General features: G+C 38.8%; 4 protein-coding genes across 5 annotated transcripts in view; 1 reads left to right on the forward strand and 3 right to left on the reverse strand.

The window, feature by feature from the left end:
* Positions 1-1,768, reverse strand: part of rorc (RAR-related orphan receptor C) — a 29,407-nt gene extending 27,639 nt beyond the window's left edge. The window contains exon 1 of the mRNA XM_088998111.1: positions 37-1,768. The gene's annotated coding sequence lies outside the window, so the exon portion shown is untranslated. The remainder of the gene's footprint in view (positions 1-36) is intronic.
* A 764-nt stretch (positions 1,769-2,532) lies between these two features.
* them4 (thioesterase superfamily member 4) lies at positions 2,533-6,526 on the reverse strand. Its single transcript, XM_088998114.1, has 6 exons — positions 6,387-6,526; positions 5,821-6,010; positions 5,556-5,718; positions 4,213-4,323; positions 3,950-4,074; positions 2,533-3,878 (listed from the first exon to the last, which is right to left on the reverse strand). Exons 1-6 carry the CDS (start codon positions 6,522-6,524, stop codon positions 3,835-3,837), a joined length of 771 nt encoding a protein of 256 aa, XP_088854240.1. The 5' UTR covers positions 6,525-6,526; the 3' UTR covers positions 2,533-3,834.
* A 1,058-nt stretch (positions 6,527-7,584) lies between these two features.
* On the reverse strand, positions 7,585-11,267 carry LOC148896781 (uncharacterized). 2 transcript variants are annotated; one of them, XM_088998117.1, is made up of 4 exons: positions 10,880-11,267; positions 8,939-8,993; positions 7,844-7,949; positions 7,585-7,723 (listed from the first exon to the last, which is right to left on the reverse strand). In XM_088998117.1, exons 1-4 carry the CDS (start codon positions 11,174-11,176, stop codon positions 7,693-7,695), a joined length of 489 nt encoding a protein of 162 aa, XP_088854243.1. In that variant the 5' UTR covers positions 11,177-11,267; the 3' UTR covers positions 7,585-7,692. The 2 variants fall into 2 exon arrangements, with proteins under 2 accessions (XP_088854243.1, XP_088854242.1); XM_088998116.1 differs by having other exon boundaries at positions 7,844-7,961; positions 10,880-11,261.
* Positions 11,268-12,830: 1,563 nt separating this feature from the next.
* Positions 12,831-17,086, forward strand: LOC148896782 (uncharacterized). The gene is made up of 4 exons (XM_088998997.1): positions 12,831-13,299; positions 14,291-14,345; positions 15,420-15,534; positions 16,741-17,086. Exons 1-4 carry the CDS (start codon positions 13,006-13,008, stop codon positions 16,901-16,903), a joined length of 627 nt encoding a protein of 208 aa, XP_088855123.1. The 5' UTR covers positions 12,831-13,005; the 3' UTR covers positions 16,904-17,086.

Below are 17,086 nucleotides of genomic sequence, written 5' to 3' on the forward strand. Positions count from 1 at the left end.
TAAACATTTCCAAGTTGACTTAAGTCGTCTCGTTACCTGCTGTTTTCACGGCCAACCCGACGCAGACGTTTTAAAAAAACGCACTTCCATTTGCAGAGCACTTCCTGTTCTCACAACAACTTCCGGCATACGACGGCCATCGTTTAGAACGCCGCTTGCCCGCGGCCGCTTGACAGTTGAAATAAACCGTGTAATTCCAACAAAGAGCGCGGGACAGGACGTGGGGAGTGATGGTAGTGTGGTTGGTCAGGCCCCTGGATCCCTCCCTCTGTTGGGTGCTCCCAAGCAAGCGCTATCCCGAGCCAGCAAGACTCGAGTTACGTCACTGCTTATTACGTAATAGGAGCGGCTCATGTTCTGTTTGGGAATGGGCTGTTCAAGAAATATAATCCCATGTTACTCGGTACACTCAGTCATCCAATGTGGACGTTACGTTTCACATTTCAACGCATTGAAAGAGACCATATTGTATATTTGTGAATGTTTATGACTGTGGTTGTACTTTGTAGTGGTGTAAAATGCACACCACCTTTAGCGTTGCTGCAGCGATTCAATTTTTTTTACCCCTTCACGAGGTAACCACAATATTGCAAATACACTGCGGTCAATTATATACGACAATCAACTGCAAGAAACATGTCATGGGGGTCTTTGAGGTACAAGAGAGCAGATGTGTGCTTTCTTCTTGGGGTATAAACTGGAGTTATATTGTTTTCCTTGATATAGATCAGATTAGATTAACCTTTATTTGTCTCACAGTGGTGACATTTACATTTCACAGCAGCAAAATGATGAAAGTAAGAGGAAAGTAAGTAGAAAAACAAAATACAGGAGCTGCTGTGAAGGCAGACACTCTTGCGGTGCCATGGTGATGGCAAAACAACAACAAAAACCTAAATAACAAATAATGTGACACAACACAGAAGACTAAAACAGTCACCCTATTTGGTGTATGAAGCAGTTGTAGATGAAAGGAAAGGATCAAAGTGCCATTTTCACCAGCGGATCAGGGACGTCATGGTGAAATATGCACGTCTGCTACAAGCTAAATTTTGAAAGCAGACAAGAAGCAATAGTATCTATTGACGAAAAGAGACCGTCTCACATCTTCTGTCCCATGTAAATCCGCTTCAATTCCAAGCCGCGACAGATCCACATACGCATCTGCGCTCAATGCATACAATTTTGGTATACAAGCCATTTATTGCTACTGAATTGTGTTAACTAAAAAAAAAGAGAAAAAATATTGTATTAAAGAAAAAACACTTGCTTTATAATGCCTGCTAGCGCAGGGCTAACACATAATGCAAAATATCATGGATGTGGCAAAAATATTTACATTTAATCACATCTTTAATATATGTCCTTATAAAGTATCATACTATGGATTTCTATTTTTCTTATTTAAAAACAAAAATCTCAATATTAATCTGTTGGAACAAATAAACTCCACTTCCATTCATTTTCAAACTAATTTGGGAGATAAGAAGGGTGCTTGCAATGTGAATTAAATTTAAAGATATACAAGTTAAATCCAAATTATATATTTTTTCTTGGAAGTAATCGCCGTCGAGTGTAACGCTATTTTCCTTGAGTTTGTGAAGGAAAAAAATCACTGATATACAGTTTTAATTAACTCATTCATTGCCAGACAATGTGCAAAATTGTGTCCACTCCAATGCCAGAGTTTCTGTCATTTTCACTCAAATTGCAGGACCCATAGAATATCGACTTTTAGGACTACATAAACATTCAATGCAACGTAAGAAAGCTTTCATCAGAAAAAGAGTTAATTCCTAAATTATATGGGTCTGAGTTATTTGAGCTTGAAATGTGGGCAGCTGTACAAAAGACAAATACTGCCACCTCATAGAAGGTACCAGCGCTTTATCGGCAGCCCAATAAACAATAAGTGTGTGAATAAATTCGGGAATGGAAGTGAATGAGTTAATACTATTGTGGTAATATAAACAAATCTTACTTCTTTTTACAAGTCCATTTTTTATTTCTAAAATTGAAAAAAGAAAACTTTAAAACCACTAAATAGAAGCACAATAGGTGACCAAGAATATTCCTTTTTGTTCTGGGAGACTGTGATAAAGTGTTTTTAACCGAAAAACGTCCACAAACTTGACCACATGTTGACACACGTGTGCACGCATACACATCCAACCACAAATACGTTTGTAAATTGCAAGGTAGTTTTTCCAACTGCATTTAACTGAGGTTTGAAAAGTGAGGGGCCCTGAAGATTGACAAACCACAAAACCGTGTGCTCCTAAATAAGCGTGTGTGTGCTGCGTCAGCATTGTAACGGATAAATATAAAAACATCTCAGTAAATTGTGTAATATAAACTGGGTCTGAAAAACCATAGATGAAGAATGCTTCTTAAATGTAGCATTTGTTTTAATCTCTGCTTGTCATTTCAAGAATATACAATATCAACCAGCAACCGAGAAGACTGCTTTTGAGTAAAATTACTTGCATGTATTCTCCCTTTTTTCAATAAATCACACATTTTCAACCAAAATGTCGTGTCTTCCATGAAATAGCCAAAGGCAAGGCTTTATTGTGAAACAACCATACAGTAAGGCAGAGGTCCCCAACCCCCGGGCCGTGGACCGGTATCGGTACCGGCCGCGCAGAAAGAATACATAATTTCCATTTTATTTATTATCTGAGTCCGACCTATGTTTTATTTTGAAAAATGAAAAATTACCAGATTACATCCGTCTATGATTTACTCTTGACGCATGTCAAAACGCTTGTCTAGGTCACGTGATACATACCGCTAAAATTAGCCCACCGTAAGCTAGCAAAATGAATAAAAAACAAACATTGTATTTATCCGCCGGTCCGTGAAAATATTGTCTGACATTAAACCGGTCAGTGGCGCAAAAAAGGTTGGGGACCACTGCAGTAAGGTACAATTTCAAGCATTCACTGCACTCAGTAGCTGCAAAATTAGCACAATAACTGTTTAATAAATAATGCTGAGATACGTATTGGTATTAGAAAAAAACATGAGGTAGTCAAGTAATCACATATCGTACAGTAATTCCTCATTAAGTCACACAAGCAGTAACTCATCCACATCTATTTTCTCAAGTGCTTCTCCTCACTACGTTTAGGACTGAGTCGTAGCCTATGCCAGCCATTTTGGATGAGAGTTAAAAGTCCAAAGCACAAATGACAAATAGGCATTCAGTCCATTCACACCTATGGACAATATATTCTTCAGTTAATGAACATTATATGACCACACCCAGATTTGACCTTTTCACCTCAGACTTAGAACTGTGAGTTCAAAAGTGCCCATCACTCCTCTGCTGTGTCACCCTTGCATATTAGCTCAGAAAATAAATTAATTAAATATTTATCCATCCATCCATCTTCCAATCCACTTTATCCTTACAAGGGTCGCGGGGTTATGGACCCTATCCCAGCCGTCTTTGAGCAGTAGACTGGGGACACCTTGAACCGGTTGGCAGCCAATTGAGAGTTTTGAAAGGCGATTATAAATAAAAGGTAAATATAAAAATACAATTGCAAAGCACACAAAGGCCAAACAGTCATCCGTGCTCACCCTCACGCGTAGTGTTCAATCAATCTGTCGTGCATATTTTTGGAATGTGGGAGGAAACCGGAGTACCCAGAGAAAACCCACACAGGCCCGGGGAGAACATGCATGCTCCAGACAAGGAAGCCAGAGGGATCAAACCCACAAACTCTGCACTGTGAGCTCACAACTGGATCGCCATTTTTTTAGAAGCTACATAATACTGTACTCGAAGGCACACCGTCTTTCACTGATTACAACTTGTTTTTTGTGTCACATTCCCAATAAATGGCCGACTTTGATTGACAGGAAGAGAGCTAAAAAAACACACACACAAAATTTAGGAAATAAAATTACTGTCAAATGAATATGCTGTAAATTATGTTACCTGTTGCCTCAGTGTGCAGCTTGGAACCATCAGTGCTGGTCACTTTACAGGAAATAAATGTTTTTCTACCTTCCTTGTTGTCAAGGGAGGATTCAAGTATCACTGTACTTCCCAACGGGATGGGGCTTTGAACAAATCAACATACATTGTCAGTGTATAATGCTATGAATATTCTGAACTAATTGAAACAAAACTTGCCACAGCATGGCAATAATTCCAATTGACTACACACGCAAAATATATATTTTCAACAAATAAATTACCTGCGGTAATTGATGTTGAGATTGGCTGTCATGACTGGTCCAGACATGAAAGCTGCATGAGCGCCTGTGACAGAGTCAATCATAGTGGCGATTGCCCCCCCGTGGACATGCCTGGAAATACATGCAGCAGCTTTTCAGTTTTGAAAGACGCTTATAAATGAAATATAACAATAATAATAATAATTATTATTATTATGATTATTATGATTATTATTATTGATGAGAAGGTTTCTTCAGCCGTCATCTGTACAATTTTGAAGGTTTCGGACGTTTCGCCTCCTATCCAAGAGGCTTTGTCGGCGAACTAAAGTCTGACTGGTCGTATCGGCCCTATTTATATATCCCTAATGTCCAGCCATGGTGGCGCCGGACACAGCTATGATAGGTCCCTACTCTCAGGTTGGGGGGGGGGGGGGGGGGGCGGAGGACCCCTCCCTGTGGCCCCACTGATTGTTCCTACATTCCTGACTAACGACTGGCCTATTACCCCCACTCCCACCGGTATCACCTCATCAGCATAACGACCCTCATCGGCATTACGAAAGTTGCCTAACCTGTTTTGTCTAAGCAGGCTATTGTATGAACGATCCAAATTGAACCTCACCCCACCAGACCGGTTTAATGAAGGATTTTGTTGTTTTATAAGAATCGCTTCTTTTACCCCCCTGCTCCCCCCAACCTGAGAGTAGGGACCTATCATAGCTGTGTCCGGCGCCACCATGTCTGGACATTAGGGATATATAAATAGGGCCGATACGACCAGTCAGACTTTAGTTCGCTGACGAAGCCTCTTGGATAGGAGGCGAAACGTCTGAAACCTTCAAAATTGTACAGATGACGGCTGAAGAAACCTTCTCATCGATGGACCACTCCTGTACGACTGAGAGCTTACACAGACGGATTATTATTATTGACTGTGCGTGTGTCAAAGACACGATTGAGGAAATTTCATGATTGATATCACCTGCGAAACGAGCTGATCATGTGATACCCGGAAATTGTGAAGCCTTTTTAAGCGCATGCGCAGAACAAAATGTTTGTCGAGTTCCCAGACCAATGATTGACACTGCTGTGCATCATTTTTCTCGTGAGTACTTTCAATCGCTACAAAAAGTTACCATTTTGGTTACTGTTAAAACGCTAAGACTGCTGCCAGAATGACTAGCGCAACAATTATTATAATTATTATTATTACTTTTCCCTCACAAAATTCTGACTATGTGAAGAAGTATTAGGCCACATAAGAGAGAGAAGACAGACCAATGCAACAAACTACTATATATATATATATATATATATATATATATATATATAGGTGTTAAATGCCCAGATAATTTGCTCACCCTGGCGGGCCCTCCAACAAGTGTCCAGCCTGGAAAATGCAAACACACCTCTGCTCTTCTTTGTTAATAAACATAACATACTCAAATGCAGCTCCTGTGGTTTTTATGCTTCGGGTGAAAAGACGGTTTTTGGACTGTATTAATTTGCTGAGATAGGCTCCCCCTGAGAAGAGGAAGAGGGGTGGTGATTCAGCAGAACTGTGCAAATGTTGTATACCATTACTGAGAGTGAATGTGTGTGTTTATACAATTGAAATGTTTTCACCTGTGGCATACTTGAGGGTCCGATTGTAGCTGGGCACTCTCCTCCAAGGTCCCCTGTGTTTCTCTCCAGATTCATTTTCCAGCTCGCATTGGCTGTTGTAGAAGTCATACAAGCGCATCATTTCTGCACTCCAAGAGGAGTTGGGGAGGCTGAAGTCCCGAGGCTTCAGGGAAAAGGAAAATGGCAGGGCCTGCATCCAAAATTTGGATAACATATTTTCAGTGTCAGTAAATTAAATGTTATTTTTTTGTAGAATTTTGTTACGTCGTCATAATGAACTCTCAAAAGACTGCAAATCAAAGTGTTAACCCATTTAACTCAAAGTAGAAATCCAAATTGTATTTCGTATGAATTCAAGGTTCATTTGACTTTATTTTGGCGTATGCCTAAGCACCAGTCAGACGAAATCATTAACGTATCATAAACCTAGTATTGTACTGTTTATTGTAATACAGATACATTCATTGTTTATTTATTACTTATTCATAAACCGTTATTCTAACAATATTAAAGGTCAAACGGAGAAAACCTCGTTCACCTTGTCTATTCCACAACAGGGTACATACCACCATACTGCGCGCAAAGCTGCTTCTAAATGGTAACCTGGTAGACGATTGGCAGAAATGAGGAGACACTGATGGAGATGAAGCAAGGCGCTGACGGCCCGTCAACAGTCGCAAGAGGGTAGTCGCCTTCTTCGACATGACGAGTGGCTGCTTCAGTTGTACAGAGCCTTAGTCATTAATGTCTAAATTGAGGGAGCTTTGGCGTTAATACGGAGGCAATTAAAACGTTAAACAGACGATATGTCATTTAACGGAAGCATAATTAAATGCGTTTGCGTCCGGTTATAGGTAGACACTGTAACAACCTGATGTGAGATACATGACATTCAATAAAACGGTTTCACCCTTGTCGACTTCCGCCACCAGCGAATTCTACGTATGGCCTTACGTCTGGTCACGAGATTCGTCCCCACATCGTAATTGGGTGAAAGAGTTCCTGTGACGTAGGCATACGCAAGGCAAGCAGGTGAAATAAAACCTTCACCAAACAAATAAACAAATTAACCGAATAATGATTAACTTATTTGTTTTTAATGCAATTTGTTCTCAGTGATTACATTCAACTTCCTGAGACTTGCACATCACATGACCTAAATTTGAGATTTGATTGGCTAGTAAATCTGTGCTACTTCTGTAATAGCCCGGGTCTCCTAGCAACCAAAAACATCGATACTGTAACCGCTCATAAATCGGATTACTTTTGTATGATATTGTCTTTTCAACACGAAAATAAAGCTAATTTTAAACAAACTTACTTTACATATATCGATAAAACTTGGGATTTGAGAAACAATGAGCTTTCTATTTAGTACAACATTTAATTGAGAACAATGGGACCACCGTTGTCTATGATAAATCACAATTCGCTCGTCCTCTTTAATTTTTGCTGGACCCCAGAAGGGCATCATATGTTTAATTTTTTGATCATAAAAAAAATCGAAACTAATACTAAACAAGAAAAAAAATCATTGCAAGGGTATTTTGGTATGGAGTACCATAATAGAATTGAATGTTTATGTGTGGAATGAAAGACACTTGACGAAATGGAAGATTAATTTTATAGAACATAATGGGTAAGGGGCGGGCAAAAATAAAAGAAAAATACCTTTATTTCGCTGCTACACACACCAAAATTCTGAAAGAATCTAACAGTCAGTCACACACAACCACAGAGCAATATGTTAGTTCTTTGACTGGATCAAAAAGTTCTCACTTTAATTTAAACACCGAAGAGGAGTTTACTACTGCTCAAAATGTATTCCTGGATGGAAGTTCACTGTGACCATTGGTTATTTTTGACATGTCCTTATTGTGCAGCATCAATACCACACAACCTCCTAAAAAAGAACAACACAAAGCAAAAACTATTAGATACATAAATTACATAAAACAGCCTTGACATGTTATGGCTCACAAAATATTGCCCATGCTCAAATAAAACGTTTTTCAGATCTTACCGAACTTCTGCAAAGCTTGAATCAGCAAAAATGCATACAGCTTTGTCTCTATTCAAAATATGCTGTTTTACAATCTGCATTTCCTCCTCAGCTTTTCTTTTCTCTTCTGCGTGATCAGCTTACCAGTGTGACAAAAGACAACAAAAACACAACAATAAGAAAGAATTTGATGCAGTATGATATCAGTCTGACACCACATGCAAACTGTCGGAAAAAAATTTAAACAAATGCAAGCAAATACATTTAGTTTGTAGTATGTCAACTGTTTAAAGTGCTTCAGCTGTAGTGAAAGCGCCATAATGTATGTGCCGTTTGACTGTAATCGCTGGGCTGCTCTGGGGCGATTGTAATTTTTTTGCGCCTGTAATGGGCAGCATGGCTTAAGGAGCCTGTGATGAGAAGAAAGGAGCGCCGATGCGTATGTGGAACTGTCGCGGCTTGGAATTGAAGCAGATTTACGTGGGACAGGAGATTGAGACAATCTCTTTTCGTCAATGGATACTACAGCTTCGTGTTTGCTTTCAACATTTAGCTTGTAGCAGACGTGCACATTTCACCATGACGTCCCTGATCCACTGGTGAAAAGAAGGCTTTGATCCTGTCCTCATTAATCTAGAACCGCTTCATACAACAAAGAGGGTGCAGAAAGTGCTGAAGATTGAATGGCTGTCTGTGTCTTTTGTGTTGTGTCACATTATTTGTTATTTAGTTTTTTTTACTTCAAGATGGCGCCGCGAGAGTAGCTGCCTTTCCAGCAGCTCCTGTATTTTGTTTTTCTACTTCTTTCTTTCTTTTCCTCTTCCTTTCATAATTTTGCTGCTATGAAATGTAAATTTCTCCACTGCGAGACTGATAAAGGCTAATCCAATCCAATCCATAAAAATCAGTATTGTTTTTTTTTTTTTTTTGCATATACAACCAGGTCGATGAACTATTGATATTTTGTCTGTCTGTGTTGCAATTCCGGAAAAAAAAAAAAAACATTTGGCATATCAGAATAAGAAAGCCTTTAATAGTCCCCCAATGGGGAAATTTGCAGGTAAATATCAAATCAGATTGTTTGACCTCAAATATAAGGTCAAACAAAAGACATACCTTTGAATTTATTAGCAGATTCGATGACAGCTTTCTTCTTGGTCTCTGTATTTGCCTTCATTAAAAAACAGTAAAATACAGTAAAGTCTCGTTATATCGATATTCAAGGGAGTCCGAAAAAATATCGATATAACCGGGACTATCGATATATCCGACCCTGTTTGCATGTAATTTTCTCCGTGCGTGCATAGAAATAGTATCGATATAACCGGGACTATCGATATATCCGACCCTGTTTGCATGTAATTTTCTCCGTGCGTGCATAGAAATAGTATCGATATAACCGGGACTATCGATATATCCGATATCGATATAACGAGACTTTACTGTGTGTTCTTAAATATAAAGCCGTGAAAACATAGCAGCTATTAACTGCTATTTAATAGGCAGGCCCAGATTGGCAATGTGGACATTTTAGTTTACCAAGTCACAATGATGAAAAGGTAGTGTGTATAATTTAGTGCCATTTCGTGGTGAACTAATTGAATACAGTGACCTCAGCTCAGAGAGCGCGCATTTTGAACCATGAGCCATAATCCTCTTCCGTAGAACTCTGGGAATAAAGTCAGAATTCAGAGAATAAAGTCAGAATTCTGACTTTAAAAGTCAGAATTCTCACTTTAAACCATATTTTTTTTCTTCAGTGACCCTAATCCTCTTCCGTAGCTCTACGATCCTTCAGAAAGACCATACTTTTCGCAAACCTACGTCCAATTACAAAATATTCTCCCATTATTTGTATTCTGAGGTGGCCCAGTGTTTGAGTGGCAAGTACGTCAACCAAGCCCGTGGGTTTTATCTGGGTACTCCGATTTCCTCCCATATTACAAAAACATGCAAACGTGAACTTTAAAGGACAACCGACGTCCCCGGACAAGTTGTGTCCATAATTTGTAATGGCTTCAAATGACTTCTATTGAGCGTATTTTACAAAGATTCCACCGCATATAGCTATATTTTACGTTTTAAGACTCGCGCTGAATATTCAGGAAGTCTTGTTTTTGCGTTGGTGACGAGTCCATACGTGACGTCACTAAAGGACCGCCCTTGACTGAAAAAAGGACACATTGTAGCAGTCATTCCATCACGTCAATGTATTTTGCTGTACTTCTTTGGTCTGAAAACCGTGTTGCACCCAAAAGCCGCCAGAAGAGGGCGTCCAAGCTCCATATAAGGAATTTATCAGCCTGTGGAAACGGAGGTTGCCATTTTGTGCCTCTTTTTTTGGGTGAGACATTTCCCCCCAATGTTGCCTCAAAATGGCACGAAATAATTCTTTAATCGATTGCAAACATGTATGCTTTCCTCTTCAGAACTATTTCAATAATATTCATAACTGGATGTGTAACATCCAGCATATTCTCCACATCTGAAGCCATTGTTTTGATTCTCCAGCAATGCAAGACGTCTTGGCGTGATGTCACGAACTGGGGGCGGGACTTTCTGAAAATGCCCAATTCGCAGCTCAATTTTTTTGCAAATTTTGGACACTTTAAGTCATTTTTATTTGTGTTTTGCATTTGACTAAAAATATACTGCGTGATTCGGGTATTTTAGATGCTATAAAACGTTTTTTCTGGTGTCAGTTAAAAAAAAAAGTGACGTCGGTTGTCCTTTAAGAACAAGCTGCCACTGCTCATCCGCACAAAAAAAATAAATCCCATAACTGTAAAGTGTCCTTCAGGATTTTGAAAGGCGCTTATAAATTAAATGTATTATTATTATTATTATTATTATTATTATTATTATTATTATTATTATTAAAAAAGTTAACATTAGCAATTATCCACCCGCTGACTTTTATTTGCTCTTGCACAAGATTGTGCAAGTACACCTGATCAAATTGTGTGGAAATTCCATTGTGGTACTAGCTGTAGGTTGCATTCAAAATAATTACAGAAGAAAATAATGTGCTCGTGTTATTGTGAGTGATGCCCTTGCCTTCTCTTCGTCGCATGCCTGCAAACTTTTTTGATGATTCCGCTCTGCTTTTTGAGCAGCTAATTTGCGTTTCTTCAGCTCGTCGACCTTGCCCGTGACGGACGCCAGGTTCGTCTTCAGATCCTTGATTTGACTTTTTATGTGGCTGATGACTCTCTGCCCCCTCTTGGAATCTGCGAGGTGTTCCAGCGTGCGGGTCCTTAATTGGCGCAGTTTCAACTCCTGGCGTACAGTCTGAATGATCATCACGGCCATTACAGCTATGCTAAAAAACGTTAAAACAACCATTAACTTCATAATTTAGATTAAATCGCGCAGCTCGCAGGTGTCAATCCGACTCGGCGAACCACTTGTTCATTTGGGCGTGTCAAAGCACCTATTTCCTCGTTGCGTGTCTCGACGCACCGATGGACACTTCTTGATAGGTAACTCAGTGTACGTGTGCGTGTATATATATATATATATATATATATATATATATATATATATATATATATATATATATATATATATATATATATATATATATATATATATATATATATATATCATCCACCATGCCCTGTTTTCTGTGGAAATGTATATTTTACATGTATCAACATATTGAAATATGGTATTGGTTTGTGTTTGGAATAACATAAAAATACACTTAAATAAAATATCAAGGTGTCAATCAGCGTCACCCGGAACTTCCGGAAGTCATTAGTTAACCCATTGATCCTTGAACTTCAAGAATTGATGGTACAGCAGTGACGTGCAGTCAGGTGAGGCCGTGCCTCACCTGTCATCATGGAAATACCAAATGAAAAAATAAATTAAACAGTTATATTTATTTCGTGATTTGTACGTCAAAGTTCTTTTCCATTTCCATTCCACCGACGTCTCCAGACAAGTTGTGTCCATAATTTATAAAATGGCTTCAAATGACTTCTACTGAGCGTATTTTACAAAGATTCCACGGCATATAATAATAATAATAATAATAATAATAATAATAATAATAATAATAATAATAATACATTACATTTTAAGCGCCTTTCAAAGCTCTCAAGGACACTTTACAGACACAGAAAAGCATACTATAATAAATAAAATAAAATCACAAATAGAATGCAATAAATAAAATACAATTATAAATAGAAACAAGAGAAAGAGCTATTTTATGTTTCAAGACTTGCGCTGAATATTCCGGAAGTCTTGTTTTTGTGTTGGTGACGAGTCCTCACCCTACGTCACTGAAGGAACGCCCCTGACCGAAAAAAGGACACAATATAGCAGTCCTTCCATCACGTCAATGCATTTTGTTGTACTTGTTTGGTTTGAAAACTTCGTGTTGCACCAAAAAGAGGCAGAAGAGGGCGAAAACGCAAGACGTCTTGCGTCTGACGTTCTGATGTCAGTTATGAAACAAAAAAAAGTGATGTCGGTTGTCCTTTAAAACTGAAGAAAGATAATGAAGGCTTCTACAAAGAAGGTATCGATGCCTTTCTGCAGAAGGAGCGGTGCATCGACTTCATTTATAAGTAAAGGTAACACGATAATAACGTTTTTTTTTTTATATTTTTTTCTATGCTACACTTTATACAAAGAATGCTGACATGACATTTTAAACAAAAGACATGAACTGTTGCCAATCAAATGGTGAATAAGCTACTCTGTAGAGTTCATATGTTTGTAAATCTGACTGTGATGACGTCGGTCCCTCACCAGCCATGAACCTCACCGCACGTCACTGTGGTACAGTAATACTTCAATGACGTCTTATCTCACACGTCAATGACGTTTAACAAAACACATATATTAATATATTATGGTTTTGTGTTAACATTTCGTCTTTTGTTGTACATTTTAGACAACAAATAAATATAGATGCAGTTTTCAGGTAATGGGCGTGTTTTACGGCAGACCTGGGCGTGTTTACGGCAGCCTTGGACAAATCGCTGAAATAGTCACTTCCAGGTCTTACGCCGTTGCTTTTTATTTACGGTGAACAATAAGACATTTTTATTAAAAAAAAAAACAACAACAACAAGATAAAAATCTAAAAAGCTAATCAAGCGGTACCATGCTGTTTAATTAGGTTTGTTTTGGCTACCTGACAAGACGTCCCAGGGTTTAAATCAAGGATGAATTTCCAACTGTTGCTACCTCTGACCATTGCGTTGACCGTATCCCTGGTGGCAGTCATTAAAAGCCGCAAACAAGAGCACGACAAAGTGGACAAACGGAACAAGTTCGAAAGTATGAAACTGCGGGTGACCAACGACGAGGTGGGAGAGTATCAAACAGAAAAAATATCATTGGAGAACCGCATCGACAAAGCCCAAAACGAGGAGAAAACTATACAAACCGATGCGGAGTCGTGTGAGCAGAAAGTCATAAAAAAGAAGAAAGAAGTGGAAGCGTGCCAACGAGCTGTGGTAAGGAACAATTATGTACTCTGGTATTGTTATTGTAATTATAGCCAACATGATAATTGTCGGTAGTAAACAGTTCAAACCAGTCTCATTGCCCTTAGGAGGAAGAAAGTGTTCTTCATTCAACCTTTATTGATTAAATACATAGTGCTTCACAGTCCAAAAATCTCACAACACACTACTGAACGAAAATGTCAACCAAAATGCTCTGAAACTATAATGCATTGTGATGAATAAATATGTATTGTATTGTATTGTACTGCATTGTCTAATCTCAAAAGTCACAGAGGACAGACCGCTAATCCATATTCAATCATTTAACTGAACAAATGGTCGGAAAAGAATAATGAATCACACTGTGTTGGCACGGATACTCTCCAGTCTCATTTTCTGACGCCCACATCACTCACCAGGCCAGACCTTACCTTGTAAAGCCGGTCCGGTGTTCCTTGTAAAGCGTTTTGTTACAACTGAAGCTGTTGTGAAATGCAATTTGTAAATACTATATTCTATTCTGTTCTATTCAAAGTCTCGTGGATGACAGCAAAATACGTAAATGGTGACCCTGAGGCGGCAGAAATATCTGCACATCAAATGCACATCATTTTGTGTTGTCAAATGACATTATGCATTATGTATTCAATTGCTCTTTTAATTAATGCAACAATAGGTTAAAAGTGTTCACCAGCTGTACAAACAGTACATACAACAGAATAGTACCATAGTGTTAAACATGCCCAAATTTCACACTCAGTAAATTTGTAGGATAATTGTGAAAACATTATATGGCACAACTTTGGGAAAGTGTGTGACATAGTATGTCACTTGCCCAACTCGCCATTTCTGAGCAGTGATCATAAAGTGAAAGAATTGGACATGTTGTTGGTATGCCTTTTTTTCTTGATCTTGCTTTTGATAAATTGTGTGCAAAATTCCAGTGTGGACTATGCATGGGGGTGAATTACATTGCTGACTTCCTTTTTTGCCCCTGCAGAAATCAATGAAACATGGGGTGGCCGGTTTAGAAGGACAACTCCGGAATCTGCAAGGTAAATCTTGTCATGAGAGATTGTCCATAACTAACAAAATGTTGAAGAACAAGGGATTTGTTGATTAATTTTGTAGTTTTGTTTCCTAACTTTTGTTTTCTGTGCGCAGCTCAATAGTATCAAGAGTAATAGATTATAAATCAGATGAAATCAGTCATGTCGAAAAGACATGTCGTAAAGGGGAAAAATATTGACGTTGCATCTGGGACTTGTTGAAATGGGCTTTTTTTGATCAGAATCAGAATCATCTTTATTGCCAAGTATGTAGAACACACAAGGAATTTGTCTCAGGTAGACAACGCTGCACTAGTATCATCACAAAAAATTGCAAAGAGGCACTATACAGTTATATTTGGGTTACTGTTTAGAGAGTTAATGGCTCGGAGGAAAAATCTGTTTAGATGTCTGCTGGATTTGGTTCGCATAGATCGGTCGCGCCTGTCTGAAGAGAGTCGCTGGAAAAGGTGATGGGCAGGGTGCGGAGGGTCCAGTAGGTTTTTCCGTTTCAGTAGGTTTTCTTATTTTGATTCTTGCAGGGTGCAAGTCCTCATGAGAAGGTAGGGCTGTGCCAATTATTTTTTTTCCGCTGTCCTAACTGTCCGTTGAAGTCGGATTTTGTCCATTTTTTTGTGGCGGCCCCGAACCAAACCGTGATGGAAGAACACAGGATTGATTCGATGACAGCCGTGTATTTCACTGAAATACAAGGAATACAACAAGAAGCAATAACAGATGAAAAATGCAAGATACAATAAAATGACTGGGATTGAATGCTATGAAATTATAAAGCGACTGAAATTTGATTGGTTCGCCCTAATGCAACCTTGTGGAAAAGGCAATAAGGCCAAACAAATTATCACAATGTTACATTTGGGTAGCCGGACTACAGTAACTTCACACTTGTGAAGTTCACTTGTCTGTTGTGTGTCTTTCAAATTGAAAACAAAGTGTCATGGCGTTCCACTATAGTCACACAAGCGCTATCCCATCCCAGTTATGACTCTGACGCTATCTCTGAAGGTGGAAAGTGTTTTTTTGCGCTGATTGGCTCAATGTTCCTCATGTGACTTGCAGGTAAAATGAATAAAGAGAAGGAATCGTGGATTGCCAAACTGGAATCACTGAAAAAAGAACTAGAGGAGCCGAGTGCTGTGTGTGCCTTTTTGAAGAAAGGAGCAGATTCAGCAAGGTATGCATTATTTGCACTTTGTGCATGTATTTTGCACCCCCAATCCAGGAAGAGGTCAGAATTCTATCTCATATTTCAATGGTACCTAATCGCATTTGAGTGAATTGGTACTCAATCCAGATTATAGAAATAAATCACAGACAAGTTGGCAGCAAATGTTATCCAGCCTACTTTTGGTTGTCTTAGAAATGGGCCAAGAAATTTTAACTCTGGTGCATAACTCACAATTGTGTTGAATGCATAAGGAACTAGGGACCGTTTTTGTCGCGGCTCCAAAAAAAAAACAATCTTGAGAACTTCATGTTGCGTAATACTTTATACTTTAACATTACATCGCCACAATTAACTCATTCACTGCCAGACAATGCGCGAATGGCTGCCGCTGCTCACCCGCACAAGAAAAAAAAAATAGAGTGACTGTAAAGTGTCCTTGAGAGTTTTGAAAGGCGCTTAGAAATTAAATGTATTATTATTTATTATTATTAAAAATGTGTCCACTACAGTGCCAGGGTTTTTGTCATTGTCACTCAAATTGCAGGACCCACTGAATATTGAATTTTAGGATTACATAAACATTCAATTCACCATAAGAAACCTTAGACTCTCTTCTTTCATCAGAATTTTTTTTTATTAATTCCTAAATTATATGGGTCTTGAGTTATCTGATCTTGAAATGGGGGCGGCTGTCCAAAATACAACGCAATACATACATATTGGTTTATATAGCACTTTAACAACAGCTGAAGCTGGAACCAAGCGCAAACATGGACAAAAGACAAATACCGCTCCTTTGTGGAAGGGAAAAACATTGTCAGTGGTCTGACCAGCGCTTTATCGGCACACACACACACACACGCACACACACACACACACACACACACACACACACACACACACACACACACACACACAACAAAAAGAAAACCCGAAATTCGGTAATGGTGCTCCACGTCATACTTTTCAATTCCCGAATAAATTCGGGAATGGCAGCGAATGAATCAAGCATGACACAGTTCTCAGTTTTTAACAATTATCTTGGAACGTGGTTTAGAAACACTTTTTACATTTCACAGCTGTCTTTAACCCTTTCATGCACTAATAATGACAACCGTGTAACCTGATAACATGAAAAGCTGTCCACTTTCCCCACCGCTGTCCCCTCAAGGCTTCAATTACATTATTGACTTTTTTTTCTTTCTCTTGCAGTAAATTGTGTAACAGTAAACCAGACGCAAAAGAAGAGATGGCGACCACGAAACAGCCAATGGCGAAGGTTGCTCAAGCACAGCAGCCCAAAGCGGAGAACCCTAAAGCAGAGAAGGCAAAGCCAAAGGCCCCGAGACGAAGAGTAAAGGGGAGACGATTTTGAGACTAAGGAGTCATAGGCAAACGCTTCTAAACCTGAAAAAGCAGTAGAAACGTCGAACATTACAACTTTTGCATCATTTTCTATTAATGTTACGCTTAAATTGTCAGATTGGATGTTACTATTCAGTTTAAATGTCTTATTTATTTTTTGTGGAATAAATAAAATGCTCTCGAAACATCTCCT

The sequence above is a fragment of the Hippocampus bargibanti genome, linkage group LG06, assembly GCF_051943395.1.
Source record: "Hippocampus bargibanti isolate YZ-2025 linkage group LG06, ASM5194339v1, whole genome shotgun sequence".
Taxonomy (NCBI): Eukaryota; Metazoa; Chordata; class Actinopteri; order Syngnathiformes; family Syngnathidae; genus Hippocampus; species Hippocampus bargibanti.

Excerpts from the sequence above, each read along its gene's own strand:
- LOC148896781 (XM_088998116.1), bottom strand. The coding sequence starts at position 11,176 with ATGAAGTTAATGGTTGTTTTAACGTTTTTTAGCATAGCTGTAATGGCC. Across the intron at positions 8,994-10,879 it reads AGGCATGCGACGAAGAGAAG|GCAAATACAGAGACCAAGAA; the intron begins GCAAGGGCATCA and ends TTTTTAATGAAG. Across the intron at positions 7,724-7,843 it reads TCAAGCTTTGCAGAAGTTCG|GAGGTTGTGTGGTATTGATG; the intron begins GTAAGATCTGAA and ends GTTCTTTTTTAG.
- LOC148896782 (XM_088998997.1), top strand. The coding sequence starts at position 13,006 with ATGAATTTCCAACTGTTGCTACCTCTGACCATTGCGTTGACCGTATCC. Across the intron at positions 14,346-15,419 it reads ACAACTCCGGAATCTGCAAG|GTAAAATGAATAAAGAGAAG; the intron begins GTAAATCTTGTC and ends TGTGACTTGCAG. Across the intron at positions 15,535-16,740 it reads AAAGGAGCAGATTCAGCAAG|TAAATTGTGTAACAGTAAAC; the intron begins GTATGCATTATT and ends TTTCTCTTGCAG.
- them4 (XM_088998114.1), bottom strand. The coding sequence starts at position 6,524 with ATGTCGAAGAAGGCGACTACCCTCTTGCGACTGTTGACGGGCCGTCAG. Across the intron at positions 4,324-5,555 it reads TTGTTGGAGGGCCCGCCAGG|GCATGTCCACGGGGGGGCAA; the intron begins GTGAGCAAATTA and ends ATGTATTTCCAG. Across the intron at positions 3,879-3,949 it reads GCTGCACACTGAGGCAACAG|CTCTCTTCCTGTCAATCAAA; the intron begins GTAACATAATTT and ends GTGTTTTTTTAG.